The sequence below is a fragment of the Mauremys mutica genome, chromosome 2 (genome assembly GCF_020497125.1).
Source record: "Mauremys mutica isolate MM-2020 ecotype Southern chromosome 2, ASM2049712v1, whole genome shotgun sequence".
In the NCBI taxonomy this organism is placed as follows: Eukaryota; Metazoa; Chordata; order Testudines; family Geoemydidae; genus Mauremys; species Mauremys mutica.
Window position 1 is genome coordinate 42,886,693 of NC_059073.1, and position 23,654 is coordinate 42,910,346.

The 23,654-nt window shown below is 40.8% G+C and overlaps 1 protein-coding gene across 9 annotated transcripts in view; it reads right to left on the minus strand.

Annotated features, from left to right (window-relative positions):
• Positions 1-23,654, minus strand: part of MATN2 (matrilin 2) — a 110,669-nt gene that overhangs the window by 46,313 nt on the left and 40,702 nt on the right. For all 9 annotated transcript variants that reach the window (XM_045003741.1, XM_045003738.1, XM_045003737.1 and 6 more), the window contains exons 4-5: positions 16,057-16,179; positions 9,421-9,543 (exon numbers count right to left, since the gene is read on the minus strand). In XM_045003741.1, coding sequence (XP_044859676.1) covers positions 9,421-9,543; positions 16,057-16,179 — 246 coding nt within the window. The remainder of the gene's footprint in view (positions 1-9,420; positions 9,544-16,056; positions 16,180-23,654) is intronic.

Below are 23,654 nucleotides of genomic sequence, written 5' to 3' on the forward strand. Positions count from 1 at the left end.
TCACCACAGGATGGTCTTTTGGCCTGCAGGCCATCCAGAAGACCCAGTTTCCTTTCCAACATGGTCCTGGGCCATCTTGTTTCCTTGTCAATAAGCCCCCTAAGAGGTAGTCTGTAGCTCCTCTAGCTGAATATGGAACAGTGTTAACAGGCTTCTACAGGCACCACACCTAGAGCCAGGTGACTAATTCCCAACACACAATTTGGTCTGCAGATTTAACCTTTTCTTTGGCCCAAGTTGTCCATGAACAGACTGATTTTTTCAGTTTTGTTCAATGAACGTGGAGTGGACAAATGTCATTCTCTGCGCTGTTCGTGAACTGCTGGCAGTGAGGATTCCTTTGAGTATCAATATTTAAGTTTATAACTGGTCACCTAAGTTAGATGGTATTGTTTCTGTCCCTTAACTGGATAATGTAAACCTTTCTAAATAGGAAGAGGGCCTGAATAACTCACTGGGCCCAGCAGATGATGTTTGTGTGGTCTACTCTTTACCACTTTCTCTTGCTATGGTTAAGGTGCTGAGATATCTTGGAGAACCATCTCTGCCCCTTTGATAGTACTCCTGCATGTCCCAATAAATCCTTTTCTTCATCTCCTTAATCAAGAGCAGAGAGAATGTCAGCACCTGTAATGAAACCAACGTTTTATGCAGAATTCTGCCGTGTTGTATTCCCTGTAAAACATGCTATGTATCAGCCACAGCAGGGAATGCTGCTTTATTGGCTCTCTGCTTTGCCTGACTGAGCAGATCATTACCTTGGGTTTAAACCAGGTGAACACTCTGTACTTTAGAATTCAGCAAGCAGTGATTCCTATTTAGCTCAATGCCTGGTGTTGGAACAGTGCTGAATTATTATGAATTGCTGTGACTGATGTGAATAAATGTGGCAAGCATGAGTTTGATATGGCTTGGTATGTCTGAACTTGCTAGAGGATTCTGGGAGCAGGATTCTCTTAGCACTAGATAAATGAAGTGGAAAATTACTTAAAGTGCTGAAGCTGCACTTGATGGTTAAAATAAGATCAATATGTGCATATGCTTCAACATCAAACTTTGGAACATCAGCAGGGGAACCAGCCCACAAGGTAAAGAACATGTAAAATTATGCAATCAGTGGGCTTGGTGCGAGCAGACATGGGTCAAAATGACATCGCACTGAGAGCTTAAGTGAATGATTTATGAGGGGGTAAACGTTGATTGAGTTTTGGTCTGGGTCTGTTGTGCAGCCCCTCCTTCCAAATGATTAATTAGGAGAAAATTAGTAATGACATGCCCACAAGGCATATTTCTGAGACATGTGACTTCTTTGAGAACAAAAGGGTATATATGCTAAGCAAAGTAAATTAGTTAAGTTAGTGATCGCCAATTAACATCTGAAGAGGTTCGAGACTGTGAGACAGAAGTCCTTGGGATGACCTAGACCCTGATTCAGGGGACATTTAACAGAACAAGTACCTAAGAGGGGAAAGAAGAAAAGAAGAGAAGTCTCCATCTAGAACTGGTAGCTATATCTGCTTGTTTGCCAATCAGGATACTGTGTAAGACTAATATAGTTACTGAGGGTTTATGCTTGGGGGGAGCTAAGGCTTGTAGGAAAAGATGCGTAGCATGTAACTTTAACTGCCTGTGTGATTCTTTCTCAAATAAATGACTGTGCATTAAGCATATTGGTTTCCAAATTCTCACCAGTAACACCTGCCCAGCCGTGGGCCATTTAAAGATCCGTTTCAACACCTGGCATCAGTGAACAAGCCTGGTGAATATAATCAGCTAAAATAAAAGCATGGTACACAAATCAGAAGGAAAAGGTTAAAAGATCTTTTTACCTATTTTTCTGTCTTTTCATTGGTCTATTGGTATTAGGGAAGTAACATCTTGGCCATCACATTTTGACCCATTTGACTGTAAATCTTTAAATACACAGTGCATCAGTTTTCTCCTTTGATCATGCCTATTTTGTAATAAATAATTTATCTAGTAAATACTATCCACAAAAATGAATGATACTTTAATATAAACTAATGAAAACTGAGAGTTATAGCTCCTGGTTGAATACTGCACATATTCACATTTACAGGATTTTCCACCAGGGATCAGCATGTATCTTTGATGACATTTGCAGAAGCAGGACATTTTTCATAACAACATATCCATTTTAAAGTCTGAAGTTGCTCAAATCACAGAAATCAGTTCTTGCAGATCCACTGCTAACAGGAAGAGCAAGTTAGCCAATCACTCTGTTCTTTGCAAAAAAAAAATTAGAATGGCTGTTTTCTACATAGTTTTAACACTTTATGGAAACATTAATGATCATATATTGACCCATGCATATGTATTGTAGGGATTCAAAAAAGTTAAAAGAGAAATCATGTATATGATGCAAAAAAAAATAATAATCTACAAATAGAAGTGTAACTAGGACACTTTGCGTTTACATTTGAACCTGCCAGCACTGGCATCAGGATGAATAGCATGAGTTAAGGGATTCCACCGAAATAAGTATAAGTAAGCAGTACTTGAGAGATCAAGTGGATTTAGGTCAGAAGGAAAATGCAAGATAAGAGGGAATACAAGTCAGAACCAGATCATGCAAATAATTTGGAGTTGAGGATATGAATGCTTTAAACATTACCAAGAGAATTTGGAACTTGATTCTCCATTTCAAAGGAAGCCAACGCACTAGTGGAATGAAATGGGAAAAACATGAAAAATTAAAGATGCAGCTCAGTTCTGTGTAAAACATTAAAGACTTTATGGAGAAGTGGTGAAGAGACTGAAAAGACAACAACTAGAATGTCGAGGCAAGAAATTACATAGAAATGTACTAATGTTTGAATAAGAAAAACATGTACTTTTTGTGTATTAAAGAAAGGATAGGAGCTGACATCAGAATAGAACCTATAAACAATCCCCAGAGAAGCAGGTGTATTTATTTATATTTGTATTGCAGTAGTGCCCCAGGGTCCCAATGAGGATCGGGGCCCCATTGTGCTAGTTGCTATAAAAATACAAAGGAAGACACAGCCCTTGCCTTGTAGAATTTATAATCCAGTTTAAGACAAGGTGCTACAAGTAGATGTAATACACAATAGAAGAAATAGTGAGGGAGGATGAGAACAGTGATGATAACAGGAGGTTATATAGGTTAGCTAATGTGACCACCTTTCTTTGGTGAGGGAGGGATAGCTCAGTGGTTTGAGCATTGGCCTGCTAAACCCAGGGTTGGGAGTTCAATCCTTGAGGAGGCCATTTAGGAATCTGAGGCAAAAATCTGTCTGGGGATTGGTCCTGCTTTGAGCAGGGAGTTGGACTAGATGATTCTCTGAGGTCCCTTCCAACCCTGATATTCTATGATTCAGAGAAACTTAAAGTTAATCTTTTATATGCTTAAAAATACATATATCCACAAGTTCCACTAGCCCTCTTTATTCAGCATTAGTGAGACCAATACTGGAATACTGTATCCATTTCTGGTGACCACATTGTTAAAAATATGTTGAAAAACTGGAAAGGTGCAAAAAAGAGCCACAAAAATGATACCAGGGCTGGAAACAAAATGCCTTACTGGGAGAGACTTAGAGAGCTCAATCAGGCTAGTTTATCAAAAAGAAGATTAAGAGGTAACTTGACTATCTTGTATAAGTTCCTTGGGCAGAAAATACTGGGTATAAAAGGCATTTTAATCTATTAGAGAAAGACATAAGAACCAATGGCTGGAAGCTGAAGCCAGACAAATTCAAGTAAGAAATAAGGCATACATTTGTAATAGTGAGTGTGATTTACCACCAGAACAAACTACAAAGGGAAGTGGTGGATTCTATCTCTCTTGATGTCTTCACATCAAGACTGGAGGCCTTTCTAGAGGATATGCTTCAGTCAGACAAGTTATTGGGCTCAACACAGGGGTAACTGGGTGAAACTCTATGGCCTGTTCTATATAGGAGGCCAGCTACAAAGAATCCAACTTCAGGGGACAAGAACGTAAAATGATACTTGAGTCCTAGGACCTATGGAGAAGCATCAGTTACGTAGCATGAAAAAATTCTGATGCATTCATTGTGAAACAAGCCGATGAATGTCCTCAGAAAAGCCAGACACGGATCTGAACCACATCTGCTTATGGGTGTAAATAAACCCATATGCTTTATATCTTCAAAAAGTTGCAAATCCAGGAAAGGAAAACAAAACAAAACAAAACAAAACAAAACAATGAGCTAAGAAGAATGCTGAGGCAAGTAAGTATTCCCATATTTAAATCATGAGATCAAGTGTAATTGAAACATTTCAAAGGACTAAGCACACAGTTGATTCATCTGCATAAACCATAAACCATAGCGCTCATAAAAAACAAAATGGGAAATGGCATGAAAAATGCCCATTGGTATGGGCAATTACCTGTTTTACATACTGAACTAACATCCTGCTTCCTAGGGCATTCTAAGAAATTACTTAAGTGGGCAGTCAAGATGCAGATTACATTGTGTTATGGGGCTTTAAACTGGCAAGAATTTAGCTTGAAAGAAGGTACAGCTATGGAAACTTGTTATTTCTTACAACTTGAGAAGAATTGTGGTGGGATTGTGTGCAGGGGCCTAGACTCCGATTCAGGAAAGCATTTAGGCACATGCTTTACTTTAAGTATCTGCTTAAGTCCCATTAATTTCAACTTAACTTGGAGCATGTGCTTAAGTGCTTTCCTGAACCCAGGCCTGAAAGAGAAAGGCAAACATCTAGCACTTATTAGTTCTTTGACAGAAGATACCAGAACAGGACATTCTCCTGAAATATAAGACCAGGAAGGAAGGCTTGTGAGAAGGAAAACAGCCTGAAGAGCTAGATTACCCTAAAACATACTGTGGTATAAGTATGGAAGAAGTGAAGAATGAGTTATTTACAAAGTTTTAAGGACAAGTTTGTTTCACATTTAATATTTGTTTTCCTGAATTTTCATTCTCTAGCTTTCATCTTGCAATACCCTGGGCCTATGTTTGTTTCTTTACTGCCAATGGTATGAATTAGAGGCACAGAATGCCCTGTTCCTTTAAGGGAACTATGCTTAGCCAACACATTCTACAGACAGACTTGATTCATAGGTGTAGCTTGACTTCTATATTCAGGGCTAGCTCTGGCTTTTTTGCTGCTCCAAGCAAAAAAAACAACAACAAAAAAACAACAACAAAAACTAAACAAACAAACAAAACAAAAAACCAACAAGGGTGCAGGGATGCCGGAGCAAACTTTCGGTGCCACTTATTTGGTGGTTCGCAGCTGCCTCCCCCGGCTGCGCGGGCGAGCCTCTGGGTGGGTGGCGGCTGCACTCTGGCTGTTCCCAGCAGGGTGCTTCTCTCCTCTGCACCGCCACCCCCTACAGTGGTGCACTGAAAGTCGTCAGCGAAACAAAAGAAAAACAAACAAACAAAAAACACCAGTGCGCAGGGCAGCCAGAGTGGCAAACCAAAAAAAAAAAAAAAGGCGGCTGTGCCACCCTAGGATTGGATGAAATGCCACCCCTTAGAATCTGTCTATATTTGGGGGGCCGGCTCCAGTCAGGCTAACGGGGCCACGTGCATGGGTGTGTGTGCACAAATTCCGTGCCTGCCCACAGGGGTGCCATTTCTGGGGGTTTTTTTGAGGGGAAAGGGGCAACTTTCATCATGATTCCAGGGGCTACGTAACTGAAAATGCTAGGGTTTTTTTGCAGATAACAACTTAGAAATTATCTGACACTGTATCTAATTCCTATATCAAGAAAGAAAATTAAATATTAGATCCACTCAGCTCTAATACTAACATGTTCTGACATCTTATGGCAAGTCACTTAAGAGACACTGATTAGGTTTAAAATTGTAATGTATATTCTTACTCAGATACACTTACTAAAGTCGGAAGTGACCATCATGATCATCTAGTCTGACCTGCACCTTGCAGACCACAGAACCTCACCTACTCACTCCTGTATTAGGCCCCTAAACCCTGGCTGAGTTACTGACGTCCTCTAATCATGGTTTAAAGACAGCAAGTTACAGAGAATTCACCATTTACACTAGTTTAAGCGTGCAAGTAGCCCATGTCCCATGCTGCAGAGGAAGGCAAAAAAAACCCCAGGGTCTCTGCCAATCTGACTTGGGGGGAAATTCCTTCCCAACCCCAAATATGGTGTTCAGTTAGACCCTGGGCAAGTGGGCAAGACTCACCAGGAAAAGAATTCACTGTAGTAACTCAGAGCCCTCCCCATCTAGTGTCCCATCCCCAGCCACTGGGGATATTTGCTATAGGCAGTCAACGATGGGCTGCATGCTACTGTAAGCAGTCCTGACATATCATCCTCTCCATAAACTTATCAAGCTCAATCTTGAAGCCAGTTAGGTTTTTTGCCCCCACTGCTCCTCTTGGGAGGCTGCTCCAGAACTTCACTCTTCTGATGGTTAGAAACCTTTGCCTAATTTCAAGCCTAAACTTGTTGATGGCTAATTTATATGCATTTGTTCTAGAGGCCACATTGATACTTAAATTCCATAACGCCTCTCTCTCCCTGGTATTTATCCCTCTGATTATTTATAGAGAGCAATCATATCTCCCCTCAGCCTTCTTTTGGTTAGACTAAACAAGCCAAGCTCTTTGAGTCTTCTTTCATAAGGTAGGTTTAATATTCCTCAGATCATCCTAGTAGCCCTTCTTTGCTCCTGTTCCAGTTTGAATTCATCTTTCTTAAACATGGGAGACCAGAATTGCATGCAGTATTCTTGATGAGGTCTCACTAGTGCCTTGTATAATGATACTAACACTTGTTTCTACTGGAAATATCTTTCCTGATGCACCCCAGGACCCCTTTTTTCACAGCCACATCACACTGATAGCTCATAGTCATCCTGTGATCGATCAATACACCCAGGTCTTTCTCCTCCTCTGTAACTTTCAACTGATAAGTCCCCAGCTTATAGCAAAAATTCTTGTTAGTCCATCCCTAAATGCATGACCTTGCATTTTGCACTATTAAATTCCATCCCATTTCTATTACTCCAGTTTACAAGGTCATCCAGATTTTCTTGTATGGTATTCCAGTCCTCCTCCATATTGGCAATACCTCCCAACTTTGTTGCATCTGCAAATTTTATTAGCGCGCACACATTTTTTTTTTGCCATGGTCAGTAATAAAAATGTTAAATAAGGTTGCTCCCAAGACTGATCCCTGAGAAACTCCACTAGTAACCTCCCTCCAGCCTGATAGTTCACCTTTCAGAATGACCTGTTGCAGTCTCCCCTTTAATCAGTTCTTCTGTAACTTTCAGTTCTCATATTAATCCCCATCTTCTCCAGTTTAACTAATAATTTCTCACATGGAACTATTTCAAATGCCTTACTGACATCCAGATAGATTATATCTACCGCATTTCCTTTGTCTAAAAAATCAGTTATGTTCTCAAAGAAACATATGAGTAACTTTGTTACTACCTCTTGAATACAACCGAAACAACTGTAGACAATTTTATTAAAGCTAATGTTAAAAAATTATATAGTACACAAGTTAAGAAAAAAGAGTGGCTGTACATCTGGGTATAGTGTTTAGATTATCCACAAATACAAAGTTTGTTTTTAAAGTGATAAGATAAATAAAGTGCATAATCAGCAATAACCCAAATTTAAGTGAATAAATTTAAGAATACAGTTTAGATATTAGCATTCAAGTATTCGGATACATCACTCATGAAAAGTTAGAGTTGGTTGTGGAAAGCAAATATAGCAATGAGTGAAGATTGTCCCTCAGTAATTGAGAATTTAGGGTAGGTTGTCCATTTAGAAAATACAATCCATCAGGGAGGTATTTTGGTTACTTTCCGATTTTGCTTCTCATCGGCGCTCCATCTCATCTCGCCTGGTATTGCTGATGTCCGGTGATGTGTTCTACATAGATGGCCCTCAACCACCTGATGGTGTCTGACACCATGAGTTGCCACATCAGCCGAGCGTAGCGCTGACCGATTCCACATTCTCTCAACACTCTCTTATTACTGGAGTCTCATGTGCCTAAGGTTCTGATGAACAGTGCATGTGTCTGAACCTGGTAACCCTTAGCTCTCAAGGTTTTGGCTAGAGGGACCTATTTCTCTACCTTTTGAGCTCGGGTGTTGCGGAAGGCTGGGGTCCTGTTCTTGAAGGGCGCTGTGACGTCCACCATCATGATCTTCTTCTGGTCCTCACTGGTGATGACGATGTCCGGTCGCAGTTGGCTGTCAGTTCCGGGGATGGCAGAGTTCACAGCCACCTTCCTTATGGGTGGCAGGATGGCTCTGACTAGGTGATTCTGGATGGTGGTATGCCGCAGCTGCCAGGCTCTGGAATGGGGCTTGCAGTTACACAGGACATGGGGTAGTCTCTCGTTGGCATAGCCGCACTTCCTGCATCACTTGTCTCGATTCCCGTATCTACAATTACTTTCTATCACTTAGGCTACTTACTTTTTGTAGTTCACCAAGGTTGGAACAGATATTTAACTTTAGGAAACATCCTAACAGCCCCTTCTTATCTTAATCAACGGTTAACCACTCTGTTTATAAACAAAATTCTGACTCCCTGCCTGCCTCAAGGGCATAAGCTCAGATCAGTCTCCTGTCTCCTCTGCAGAACTCTTTATATAGCACACTAAGGCTGCCTCCCCGAGGCTTGCCGTTGGGGGTGCGGGGCAGGGGGGGAGGGGGAATGCCCCCCATGCCCACCCAAAATCCACCCATGACTTGATTCTCACACAACAAACCACTACATAGTGATCTTTTAGTGCCACTCCTTGGAAACAGATGTGGAAAACCTCCTCCGCATACCCTGGCATGGAAACAGATGTTTCAAGGAATGTCTACCCTCTTCCAGATTTTCCCAGGATCTGACTCTTACCTGAAGAGATAGCAACCCTAGAGTAGTATTACTAGCACTCTGAGAGTAGTGTCTATGCTTTTGTTTGTTTTTATGATACCAGTTTAAATGGTACCATTGCTGACAACCCACATGGATTCTGAATAGAAAAATCAGGTACTTGATTTCAAAATGCCAGCATAACCCTGTGTGAAATTAGTTGGGGCAATTTTTCACCTTTTTGCTATTTCAGAGTTCATTGAAAAAAATCCCTAACAACAAATCTATGTACAATATATTATGCTTAAAATCTGTGTGAGAAAGAAGAATTTCCTATCAAGGCTTGTGGCTGTACTGTACATTTATTTGTACTGAAAAAGTAAAAATCTTTCATACTATTTAACTTAACCTGACTGCAAAATTTGGTCACAGAAGTCAATGAGATCAGAACAAAATTAATCAGGTTGTGTGTGTCAAACTCTCTCCCCTCCAAAAACCAGCCCCCCAGAACTGAATCTTGTCTCCCATCTCTTTGGCTTGTGTGCCAATGGGAATTTCTAAGATAATACTTACTGATACACTTCTTTCCATCTTCATCGAGCCCATAGCCATCATAACACTGACAGACATAGGACCCAGGTGTGTTCACACAGATCTGTTCACAGGCATGTTTCTCCACAGCACATAGGTCCTGGGCTGCAAAAAAAATCACATAACTATGAGACTCCTTTACCTTCTATATTGCATAGGTTTGTATATTGAAAATGCTGTTCAGGAAGAGATGAATAAGTCATCAGAGAATGACACATTCTAATCAAGAGCACATGTTTCCTGGACAAAGTTTGAAAATTTTATGCTCTCAAGAGTGATCATATACTGCTTAGGGGCCTGATCCTGCACCCACTGAAGTCAATAGTAAAATTCCCATTTACTTGAATGGGTCAGGATCATGCCCTAGTGGACTGGTTGAAAAATAAAAGTTTGGGTTTTTGTTTTTAAACCAAACAAACAAACTTCTGCAGGTGTCTGAACTTAATCAATGTTTCATGTATTCATTTTTTTTTTCATATTTTGGTTTTACATTTTTCCTTCCCTCTACTTTTCCTTTTTTCCTTTTCCCTTTTGCCACTGACAAAAGGGGGACAGGGTAAAGGAAAAAGGAAACCAATAAATAGAAAAACCAAAAACTGAGAAAAAGGCCCATCTTTTGTGTTTTTCAATTCTGTCAAACAAAACACAGAAAATTTCTAAAATAAAAAATCTCAAAAATTACTAATTTTGAAAAAAATGCTCTTTTTGTTTTTATGTAAAATTTCAGTAGAAAAATGTAGATCAGCTACACCACTTAATTTAGTACATTTGACATATAAACTTGATCTGTATATAGCTCAAAAACAATGTGAGGGATTAATTTAAATAAACAAGTATAATGTAAAATGAATGCAATGTGAACATTGTTTGTTAAAACAGTTCTTTTTTAGAAATAGAAAGTTAAACCAGAAACTAATATACAGGACATTAATGCTTTTCAAAGTTTAGGATACTGTTTTGAAAATATTATGCTGTGAAATAACAGTTTGCTTCTCCACAGAAGACAACATAATGGGTAGCCTGCAAGACACACACATAGATATATATAGAGAGATGTATAATCCAAGCACAATGCAGTTACATCACTTCAGTGTTTAATGCAGAATGTCAAGATTCTCCAATGGAAGGCTCTCAAACCTTTCAGTTATAGCCAATATAATGCTATTTACATATTTACAAATGTATTAGGTACCCTGAGTGAACAGATAATAATGCTTAACACTTATATACCAGTAGCACTTTTCATCTTCAAAGCATGTTACAAATATTTATTATTTCTTCAAATGTATAAAATACAACTAAAGGTGCCTATCCTCTGGACATTTATCTCATAAATTAAAAATCACAAAATAAATATAACCATAGAATTGCCCATAAATATATCCACCTCAACCATCACCCTCCTCCATAGCTGTTAACAAAGAAGGGAAAAAAGAAAAATATTAACTAATTAATCCTTAGAACACTCTTTGGAGCCTGTGCTGATTACATTGTTTTTCATGAACAATTAATTTGGTATATGCGTCTGTTTGTGAAGTGCCACTGTTATTACAGACATGTTAGTTCAAAATTGTTTGACAAATAATTAATAGAAATAAATCCCAGCCTAAGGATTGATCTCCAACTATTTATAGCAGGTATGGACTTGATTAGTAAATAGTCAGAATTCTCTATTCAAGTTATGTGATTGGTCATGAAAATCATGTTTGTTTTCTTTTCTTTTTTTGTTTTGTTTTGTTTTCTTGTTCCCTGATTAGATAACACTTACAAACTACTTCTATTCCCTCAAAATTCAGTTTAGTTCTAAAATATTTTACTTCTTGATTAAACAAATCTTGGTTCAGAAAAGGGCAACTAAAATGATTAGGGGTTTAGAGGGGGTCCCATACGAGGAAAGATTAAAGAGGCTAGGACTCTTCAGCTTGGAAAAGAGAAGACTAAGGGGGGACATGATTGAGGTATATAAAATCATGAGTGATGTTGAGAAAGTGGATAAGGAAAAGTTATTTACTTATTCCCATAATACAAGAACTAGGGGTCACCAAATGAAATTAATAGGCAGCAGGTTTAAAACAAATAAAAGGAAGTTCTTCTTCACGCAGCGCACAGTCAACTTGTGGAACTCCTTACCTGAGGAGGTTGTGAAGGCTATTTAACATTTATAACAATGTTTAAAAAGGGACTGGATAAATTCATGGTGGCTAAGTCCATAAATGGCTATTAGCCAGGATGGGTAAGAATGGTGTCCCTAGCCTCTGTTTGTCAGAGGATGGAGATGGATGGCAGGAGAGAGATCACTTGATCATTGCCTGTTAGGTTCACTCCCTCTGGGGCACCTGGCATTGGCCACTGTCGGTAGACAGATACTGGGCTAGATGGACCTTTGGTCTGACCCGGTACGGCCTTTCTTATGTTCTTATGGTTAGTGAGCCAAAATTCACATCCCTCAAACAGTCATAGGACCAATATTTGCTTGTGCAAATATCTGTGAAACATTAAGGGGAAAAAAAGGGGTGCAAACACAGTGGAATCAATATATGATTCAGAGGAGGAAGGTGAGACATAGAGGTTAGGTGATTTGTCTGAAGACATGGAGAGAATAAGTTCTTGCCTCAGACCCCTGCTCAGACTACAGCTCTCCCTCATTTCCGCAACATATTTCAACATAATGTAAAAACAACATAGACATTACTCAGTGATTTTATGAACCAACAAGGTACAGTTCTGTCACACAGTGAGCTATGACTTTTCACAACATGCTAGAGAAATCCTGAGAATTTCTGAACACTCATCACTTTATTGTTAGCTGCTGATGTGCAGTAAGATATGTTCTGCTCTCTTGATTTCCTTTAAGCTTTACAAAGTTATTTTACCTTCTGCTGCTGCTTTTGTAAACAGGCACCAGAATTCTTGTCGCAGGCAAGTTTATATGGATGGTCTCAAAATTACAAATGTTGTTGCTGAGATGAATGTGCTGAGCAGTCACAGGACAGCAGAACAAAGGAAACGGTTCGTGGCATTTGGGAGGACTGTTGCTCAAGAGTGGGTTAGGTGTCATAGGTGCAGTGCATCATTTGAAGGCAGTTAGGTTATGAGAGCTGGTGCATGGAACGTTACAGCTGCCCCAGAGTTGACTATTGAGTTGGACACCACCCAAGCACAGGGGAACAGTGTTCTACTGGGAGCAGTGCAGGAGCTGCTGCATCAGCATAGAGGAACAACACAGAGGTGTCCCCAATGAGACCTACCCCAGGACTGCACCCTGACTGGGAGACCTGCAGAATACATAATTACCTCCAGTCAAAGGGGTGAAGTGGACTAAGAGGGGCACCAGTGGGCCAGATGAGCCCATATCTTCTTTCTAATGGGAAATTAATCTGTGAAAACTGTATGTTAATTTAACAGTTTCATGATGAAATGTATCAAATACAGGAGTCAAAAAGACATCCGTACATACAGGGGAACTACCACCTTTTCCAGTCTGCATTAAAGTCAGTAAAACCTTGGTGACTGCAATTAATTTAAGGGCTCTTAACAATAAGAGTTGCCAATCTGCTGCATTCTCACAGCAGAATGGCACACAATACAGAAAACAAAGTATCAATTCTTCTGAAATACACCAGCTGCTCTTTGAATCCTCTTCTCCTAACATAGCTATTCACCACTTCCTATTTGTTAATTTAAAAAGGTGTTAAAATATCTAAATAAGGAAACTATGCAGGAAAGAATGGAAAATTAAACTTATAAACTTAGATAAATACATCTGGTTCATGTTGATAATGTATTGCCCTAAATGTAAACATGACAGAGGTTTATTTTGCACAAAGGTCAGGTAGGGAATGTGTTTTTGTTTGTGTGTGCTTGTGAAAATCAGAGGCCAACAGCAATAGGTAGGTCAGGGTCTGTATAAGCTTCCCCCACACAACTCTACCAATGCACTTAACACCAAATGTACAACACATCTTCTCTTTCCATACTTGATCTCTCCAGCACGTACAGTGCTGTTTGCCTCAAACTGTTTGGTGATGTAAAAATATGTCCAGTAGGGAGTATCCTGAGAGCAGACTACACAATTCATTTCACTTTTGAGTTTAGCTAACTGGAACCAAATGTCATCTAACTGACAGATGGATGGATGGATGCATTCATGCAAGCAAGCAAATATGGAAAAACAAGAAAACACATATTTAAGACAAAGTATGGGAGAATAATGTAAAATTTAATCTTGCATATTTTGAATCACAGCTGGAGGAAGGAAGAACAGGATGAGGAGAAACTGGGCTCTAAAGAATGCTATTGCAGAAACAGCAGTGGAAATGCTAACACATTAAAGGCCATTGTGCGATGCTCCCCTTAGTGATTCGCACACACAACTCCAACTGACAACTTTGAAGTCCCACTAAAGATTGAAAGCAGAATAAGGTATATGTCTACACAGCATTCTGGAATAAGCCTCCCATCTGGGTCAACAGACTTGACCAAGGAAGGCTCACAATGCAACTTCAAAGGGCTGTCTACACAGCTATTTTTAGAATGCTAGGGCCAGCCCCACTAGCCCAATTCCGTCGATCAGGGCTAGGAGGCTCGTTCCAAAATGCTGTACAGACATACCCATAGAGCCCGGAATCTGCAATTCCAGTTGAGTTTCTGGTGATACATAAGCGTATAACATAATAGAAAACAGCAAGAGCTAATAAAGAAAGGATCTTATCCAAAAATGAATAGCAATTAAATTCAGTTATCAGGTTCAATTTTTTGAGAGGGAGCTAACAGTGTGAAAGTAAGAGAAAATAAAATAAAAATGCTGAATTTCACCCAGTTTTCAGGAACTATGATCTAGTCTAGAAATCCGGGGAAGAGGGAATATTTCTTCAAAAATACATTTGTTCTATGAAAATGACGAGCTGTGGAAGGAGTGAGACAATAGATAATTTATCTGACGTCATCATGACAAAAAAAATAGCAAGTCTCAGAAGACTTCCTTTTCTAATCTTTTTTGAGGCAGGGAAACTGGGAGAGCAGAGTAATTTAAACTACATTTTGGAATTGATGTTCATCAAAAGGAAGAATGGGATAAGCACAAGAATAGGAGTCAATAGATCTGGATTCAATACCTATATGCTGCATGAGCTTGAACAAGTAACTTATAAGTTTCAATTTCCCCATGTGTAACATGAGCGTGCAGGAGAAGTAATACAAAGTGTACATGGGTGTATTGTGAAGTTTAGTTTATAATATTTGCAAAGTAATTTGAGAGTCTTGGGTGGAAGAAGTTGTAGAAGTAAAAAGTATTATTCTTAAAATTTTGTTACAGAGAAGGGGAGACCCCACAGATGAAATCTCATTGTGAAAGAGTAGTCAGAAAAAGCAAACAAAATGATAGGGTGCACAAAGAATGGGTCAAAATAATATATTATCTTTAAATAATTGGTACCCTCACCTGGAGTACTGTAGTCAGTTCTGATCCCCCTCTCTTAGAAGATAGATAGCAGATATAGAAGGCATTGACAGACTTCGATATCAGGAAAGGCTGGAGTAACTGGGACTGTTTCATTTAATATGGAGATGTTTAAGAGTGAATATGTGCCTTGCTCATAGTGGATGGTACCACACATAATAAACAGCAAGATAAGGATATTTAAAATGGATGGATGGTACAGAGAAGGTAAATTAGGCACCTCCAATTTACCCTCTCACATAATATAAGAACAATTTGATATTCAATTACATTGAAAGGCAACAAATGTAAAACTGATAAAAATAAATACTGTTTATACAAAGCATAATTAACCAGTGGAACCCATTACTATACAGCAGTGGTTCTCAAACTTGTTCTGCTGCCGAGGTACATACTGGCTGCCACTTCCAGCAGCTCCCCTTGGCCTGGAGCAGCGAACCGCAGCCACTGGGAGCCGCAATCGGCTGGACCTGCAGATGCAGCAGGTACACAAACCAGGCCGGCCCGCCAAGGGCTTTCCCTGCACAAGCGGCGGAACAAGTTTGGCAACCACTGCTATACAGCATCATGCAGGCTAATTGCTTAGATTAAAAAAATATATTAGCCATTTATGTGAATAACAAGAACATCCACAATTATGTTAGATAAGAATTAAACAGTTTATTGAAAGGATATAAAACCTCATGATTTAGATAGGGGTTAGGAAGAACCTTCCCCTCAAGTTATTTCATCATTGTCCCTTGAGGGGTTTCTTGCACCTTCCGATACTATCTGGTACTGGCTATGACCTGAGACAGGATACTGGATGAGATGGACTGTTGGTTAGAGCTGGTATGGAAATGATTGTGTTCCTGTCTTGGTTCTTTCCAAGACCTCTGGCTTTCATACACCAACAAATATAAATACCATTTCACTTTGTTGCAGTACAATGCTACAGTTTTTAAAAATTAACTTAAAGCTGACAGGCTTTGGAAGGGTTCACAAGAGCTTTTCCATTTACCAAAAAAGAGGCAAAACTTTGCCCCATCTAATTTGTTTTGGAGACCTCCAATGGTTTTATGCTCACTTGAGTCCTCTCTTTTCTCCTCATTGAAGGTGTGAGAGTTGCATGTGTCATGGGAATAAGAAAAAAAAAAAAGAAGTTAGAAAAGATAACTTACTGCTGCAAGTCTTCTGGTCAGCGTTCAGAATGTATCCCTGTTTACATGTGCACATGTAGGAGCCAGGAGTGTTAATACAGAAGTGATCACAACCATGCTCAGTTATACTGCACACATGGGGCACTGAAAAAAGAAACATGAGTCATTACCATGATCAGTTAATGGTGACTATAACGAACATGAAAATAAATTGCTTGTTAAGGATACTATAAAAATCTAGAGGTTCTAAAATTAATTTTCAACAGCCAAGACAAACACAGAAATCTTAACTCTCCATGTGTTATTGTGAAACATACAACAAAGCCATAATAAGCAGTATATATTTATGCCTGAAAATATTTTGTACTTAAGATATTTCTGTGCCTTACTGAAATTACGTTTTTGTGAATGGAGTTACCCATGTGCAAGTTTTCTACCTTAAGAGTTAAAATTTTACATGGAGTTAATATAAATAAAACACAAATTATAGAACAGTTATTTTCATACACAGTAAGGCAGATATCTTAAATGTTGAATACTGTGGATTTTAAAGAGACATGGAGTCCAGTAAAACAAATATATCACATTAAGCTAGTTCGAGAAATAAAATGACTTTAAATACATTCACTTCTATGGAGTATTTAATTATATGACTGTTGAACGAAGAAAATAACCCTACATCAGACTAATGAAATAGAGTGAGTAGCAGACAAACTGATAAGGAATCTTGCACCATTCAGGTAACACAGTGCTGAATGTCATATAAGCATGCAGCTAGATTAAACTGAGGCCCGTTCACCTGTAGTCCAATACACAAAAACTGAGCACTAGTATTTTTTCCCCAGGAAAAGCAGGATAACAGCCTTTCTGAATTTAAAAAAAAATATTTTTTACTTTCTTACCAAATTAAATTGCAAGTTAAAAGTAGAAAAATGCAAAAGAGTTGGAAAGGAAGAAGGAAAGAAAGCAGTTAGGGCTAGCTCTGTAGTGTTCATTGCTGTTTTATTGGGCTTTTGCTTTCTAGATCAGACTGACTCTGGGCATTAAGAATCCCCTACAATCTTTACTTTCAACTTGAACATTGCTTATATGCAGCGGCGTATCATCGCCTAGGCCAACAAGGCCTAGGCCTAGGGCAGCAAATTTGCAGGGGTGGCAAATTTGCTCATGACCCCTCCCCAACTCCGCCCCTTCCCCAAATCCCCAGCCCGCCTCCTCCTCCAGGCGCACCACGCTTCCCTCCTTCCACCTCCCTCCCAGGCTTGCCGCGCGAAAGCGCTGGGAGGGAGGGAGAAGCGAGTAGCGGTGCGCTTGGAGGAGGCAGAGCAGAGGTGAGCTGGGGCCCGTGGGAGCGGGGCGTAACCCGGGGGAGGAGGCTGGGAACCGCTCCCTGCCCCAGCTCACCTCCACTCCACCTCCGCCATCCCCCGAGCACGCCACAACTCCTGTTCTCCCCTCCTCTTCAGGCTTACCGCGGGGGAGCAGAGGTGAGGTGGTGGGGGCGCAATTTTTTGAGGGCCTAGAGGTGCCAAATTTGTTAATCCGCCACTGCTTATATGTCACTTCTGTCACATATGGTGAAACCCTTCCCAGTGAATACCTAGTTACAGATACGTATACTTTGTGCAGTAGCCAGCTAAGAATTTAAGGGGTCTTTATTGTACTAGGTGGATGAACCTTTACATTTATGGACTATATACATTTAACCTCCATATTTTTCTAATGGCCTCAACAGAAACCAGAGAAACAGCTCAGCGTGTGGTGAATGTGGTACTTTTAAAGAAAAAACGTGGTTGAGAAACACACACCCTGCATCTAGTCTTTGGAACAGTCTCCAGCATTATGAATTCACAACCAATGTACAAACCAACACTATTTCTAACCCGCTTATTAAAATGTTTGGATCATAATATCAACTGCTGTACTACAACTACAACTTTTCAAGTGCTTTCATTTATGTGGATAAGGATCTGCTGGAAGGAACTCCTTGTCTTTTTCTTTTGCATTAATACTCTTCTGAAAGTGAAACGTAAGCTCTCTGATGCTTCTCCAAACACAAGTCTCCTGCTGGCTGCATTCCACTAGCCATAATAATTAAATACTATCTTATTATGACAAAAACCCCACCCTTTTAAATCTGGCAATTGCTAAGCAGAAAATGAAGTCATTTTAAATGTCCCAGGAATTAGGGAATCTTCCATTTACAAAGTGAGCAAATGCAGCACACGCTGTATTTATAGACTATTACATCAAAAAAACACACACTACCTTAGAAGAACATCCAAGTTGCAAGAACATTCAAATACTCAGAAGTCAGGAAATACTAGAATTAAGGTTCCCTGTGGGTATGTCTACACTGAAATGTAAGCCCAGGTTTAGACTCAGGCTCAAGCCCAAACCCCACTTCTACCTACACACAGTTCTGTCTGACTCAGGACCCTGCAGTGGGTGGAAGATTCGAGTCCGGCCCCATGGCAGCTCAGGCCCAAACTCCATCTTTTGCACTGTGATACAGCTTGGTCCTGGGTCCCTCAGACTTGGGACCTGAGAGTCTCACAATGCTATCTCACAATTCCATGGGCAGGTGTTCTTTATCCTCTCTATAGCCAGCTGACGCCCAGGAAACGGAAGCAACCCTCTTTGTTCAAGTACAGTAGCCCAGTGTTTAACCCTTCCATTTTATTCTGACCGCAGGGCTGCAGACACATTGAGCCTTCTCCTGTGTTTGCAATGGTCACCAACCAGAAGTCTTTTGCCAACTGCACTGCTTCCTGATCACAGGAGCACAGCCAGATTTTGGTGAATCTCTGGTACAAGGTGAGCAAAAAGTTAAATTTTAGCAAGAGTTCCAGGAATGACCATGCGTCCCAGGAAATAGTGAAGAAGGTGGCAGCATTGGGGATTCACCATACACATGCCCAGTGCAGGGAGAGGATTAAGTGGCTCAAGACCAACTATCGGAAAGCCAGGATGAGAACTGCACATCTGGGAACTTGCCATCATCCAGCCTCTTTTATGAGGGGTTTGACCAGGTGCTGGGTACTGCACCAAGCACAGAGTCACCAGAGCTTCACGACAGCCTGGTCAGCCAGGATGATGCTACCAAAATGACTCTTCCTGAAACCACTCCCAAAGGAGGCTTTGATGCTGGAGCAGCTGCAGTACATCTGGGTCTTTACTTGGAGGAGCTTTTTGATGTCTCCCCAGAGAAGCAGCCCGCCATGGAACTGGCAACAGAAATGGAAGAGGCAGAAGTTGTCCCAGAGCCTGGTAGGTATTTAGCTCCATCTGTGTTTTTACTAATATAGTAATGGGAAGGATTTCTGGATTATGAACCAATGCAAAAGATATGACTAGCCACAGATAGCTGTGGCTAATGGCAGATTGCACGCTAGCGGTTCAGGAACCCGCCCCACCCTTTGGAATATAAAATGGACACCAGGAAGTAGAAACAGTGGAACAAGCATTTTTAAAAAGGTTTTAACAGAAGCTCACACATTCTTGCTATGATGTGGAGGGATATTAAAAATATGTAGCTTATACTGCCTTCCCTGTTACTGTGCCGCTCCACTCCTCCCCAATGGTTTAACAAGCCTCATGTAAACAGTGAACCGTATGTGGGGAGGGAGGTGGAATGTAGTCCACTTACAAATGTAGCCCATGTAAGCTAAATGTAGCCCATGTAGCTCACAAGTTATGAAAACATTTGTCCGAAATATAGCTGGAGTTTCATATGCAGTCCAGAAATATTCCAGGGATGGGTGGAGGTGGCTGTTGAATTCTTGACCAGTCTGTACTAGCATGTGTGTTTGCATACAGTCCTAACAGGCTGCACTGGAAGCCATGGGGAGGCAGTAATACATGGGGATGGTAACGCAGTATCCTGATTGCCCCATGAATTTTGACCCAATCTCAATTGCTGAAAGTGCCTTTTGCCCCAAGTTCTCTCTCCCCGCAGCAGCACCTGGGCTGGACGGAGAGGTACCTCACCCCGCAGCGGCAGCTCTGGGGCTCGGGCTGCAGGATAGGCACCCCTCCCCCGGCCCCAGCAGGTCCGGGCCGGGGAGGGCCACCCTGGCCGCGCCTGGGGCCATGCCGCTCCGGCCATGCCTGGGGCCGCTCCAGCCGTGCCGCCCTGGCCACGCCTGGGGCTGAGCCACGCTGGCCGCAGCAGAGTTGGGGCCATGGCAGGTTGGGGACCGGGGAAGGTGCACCCCTTTCCCAACCGGGTTCCCGGAGCGCCTGCGTGGCGCTACATAGGCTGCTGTGCGGCCACACGGCTTACAGGGAACTTAGCTGATCACTATTCTCCAGGCAGTTCATGTACCTGTCACAAATCTGTCCATGGTAGAGCTGTATGAGGAGTGCACATACATAAGTCCAATTACCCCCACCCCAGCAGGCACTGTGGGATATGTCTTTCTGGTGGGCCAGAGCTCAACCCTCTGCCTGAGGCCTCTTCGCTGTTTCTTCCCCTCTTGGGGCCTCAGGTGAAACAACAAAACAGCCTACCGTCAACAAACAAGGTAACCCACCCCCTTCCCCTCTGCTCCTATCCACCCCCCCACACCCCACGTGGCAGCTCCTGGATTTTCATTTTAATAATGTATAGCAAAACCTACTGAATCCCCTTAATATTAAATTAAACAAACCTTGGAAAAGTCATTAGCTATGCAACTTCCACTTGCAAGAATTACAAGTTACGAATATCTCTCCTAAATTTTAATTGTTGATTTGAAAGAATCATTAAAAAATTAAGTCATCATTAGAGCTGGAGAGGAAAGTTTTCCTATCCCACAAATTTTTTTGACATTTCAAAATTTTTTCCACTCTTCTTGGAACAAAACGAACACCTTTCAACATTTTTCATGAAAAGCCATGGAAAGTGTGCACACCATCCCAGAATAGCCAGTAGTTTAGTGGTTAGGGCACAAATAATTCTATATTCACAGGGACAGAGAGAGACTGACTCTATAGCCCAATAGTTAGGGCACTCACCAGATTCATGTTCCCGCTCCAATTAACATTAAATTACACAAAGTGGAACAGCTCCAGTAGGGGAGTGAGACCCAGTCCCGAACAGCCAATAGGCTGGTGGCTAGGGCACTACTAACCCTAACCACCAAGCTATTGGCTATTTTGGGGTGTGTGGAGGTCTCTCTTTTGTTTTGAATAAAAAGTTTTGTCGAAACTGACCCTTTCTCACCAAAAATTTTGATTTTGAGAAATTGGCATTTTCTGACCAAAAAACCTGTTTCATCAAAAAATTCCCAATCAGCTCTATTCATCCTGTGGCCTAATAATCTACAACAGTGGCTCTCAACCTTTCCAGACAACTGTTCCCTTTGAAGGAGTCAGATTTGTCTTGCCTACCCCCAAGTTACACCTCACTTAAAACCTACTTGCTTACAAAATCAGACAAAAATTGAAAGTGTCACAGCACACTATTTCTGAAAAATTGTTTACTTTCTCATTTTTACCATATTATTATAAAATAAATCAACTGGAATATAAACATTGTACTTACATTTCAGGGTATAGTATATTGAGCAGTGCAAACAAGTCATTGGCTATATGAAATTTTACTTTGTACTGACTTTGCTAGCGCTTTTTATGTAGCCTGCTGTAAACTAGGCAAATATCTAGATGAACTCCCTGGGAGATCTCTGTGTACCCCCAAGGGTACATGTACCCCTGGTTGAAAACCACTGATCTACCATACCATTAAAGAGACATGGGCTCAACGACTTGCCTTAGCTGCTCAAACCCTGAGCCAAGAAGTGCTCTGGAGGCATTCCCTGAGCACAGGCAGTGCTTTTTGTCAAGCAAAGGCAATCCTGCTCATCCTCCACATCTCTTCCTCTGGGAGGATAGCGGCTGTATCCCGGGGCATGTATGCTGAGGACTTAGAAGCAAACTACAAACAAGGCCTGCATTGTTTACTTTTCACCTACTTCCCTGAAAAGTAAGTTATTAACCAAAGTAAAAAACACTTGTGCTGGCCCCACCTCCATATAATTTAAAGTAATAATAATACTTTTTAAAAACACAGATGTGTACTATTTAATGTTCACTCTGTTTACATTTAATGTTGTCAATTCATTTTTTATTTATTTATTTTAATGTAACTCCCTACCATGGCTGATAATATAGCAGAAAAAAATTGTCAAATATATTATCTGATGAATTTCCACTGTCAGTAGGTTGTGATATCACTGCTTCCACTGGAGTCCTGTTAAAATCTGGAGTGGTTCTGGAAACGGTAGCTTTTCCACACTGCCTTACCCATGTGCATCACCCCTATTCTGGGGGGATCACTTCTAGATGTGAGAGGGCATTTTGGTCTCCTCACCCATTCAGTCTCTCCAGAGAATGCCAGCAAGAACAACAAATTGTGATGGCTCACGTGATGCAGATGCATATCTACTTGGACGTGGGTTCCATACAATTCTGAATCACTAATTTGTATTAACATCTTCCAAAGCAGTCTCTACACATCAGGGTAAAGTAAAATAGAAAAACGTATTTTAATATATGGATTGGAACAGATCTGCTGTATTAATCTTAATATATTAGGTATGTCATAGGACTTTTTAAAAACCTGTCTAAATACATAATTACCTGATATAAAACTGTGACCAAGGGACCTCTTAGTGCCCATTAGCAGAAGGAACAGGGGTGCATAGGGTTACAGGAATTCCTTTGGTCTACAAAATAGTTTATCAAAGGGTGTCATGTAAGGTCTCTATTGAAAGCCTGCATCACTGATCATCCTAATCAATGAGAAATGTATGTAGGGATAATACGTTATGTTCTCTGTGTGTGTGTGTGTGTATATATATATATATATATATATATATATAAAGTTAGGGTCTGAATTGGGGCTGATCACCAGAACGTGATAAACAAGTTTTGTTCAGGCAGGTGGCTTATCCACCTGTTCGGCTATACGTAAATTGAATATTGTATAATTCACAATGAACGCCTATTTACAGCCTGAGCAAACCACTACTCAAGTGCACAAAATGCTAATCAAGATATTACAGGGGGAGTTTCTCTACAGGAACAAGCAACCAGCAGGGGTTTCCCTGTTTACAAGTGAAGACAATGGATCATCATGAACTATATCTGGGACTGCAGCAAGGGCAGGCTGCGGGGGCAGGCTGCCAGCTGTCTTGTCTTATGAATGGAGATCACAGCCAGTCTGACTGTTTAACCCTGGCAGAGAAACTTTGGGCAAGCTATCCTTTATGAGACAGGAGAATGACTTGTTAGTTAAGTTCAGGCTCTAGAAAGCATATTATGATTTTATTTGTGTCTATTAAATCTGTTTACTTCTTCTTGAATCTCTGTTCTTTGTTAAATAAATTCAGACTTATTTTCAGTATAAACAAATCTAAATCCTGTGATTTGAGTGGAGTGATGATGCGGAGGTGAAACTGATAAGCTAGCGTGAATATTCCTTTGGGAGTAGCAGACATGTGAATGTTGTGAATGTCTAGTGACACAGGGGCTGGACATTCCAGGGGGATGCTCATAGTGCTTGGGGTTTGGAGTGTGCCTATTGCTTACCTGCAGAGGGACTGCAGAGCCTGCATGAGCTGAGAAGGGAATGCCTG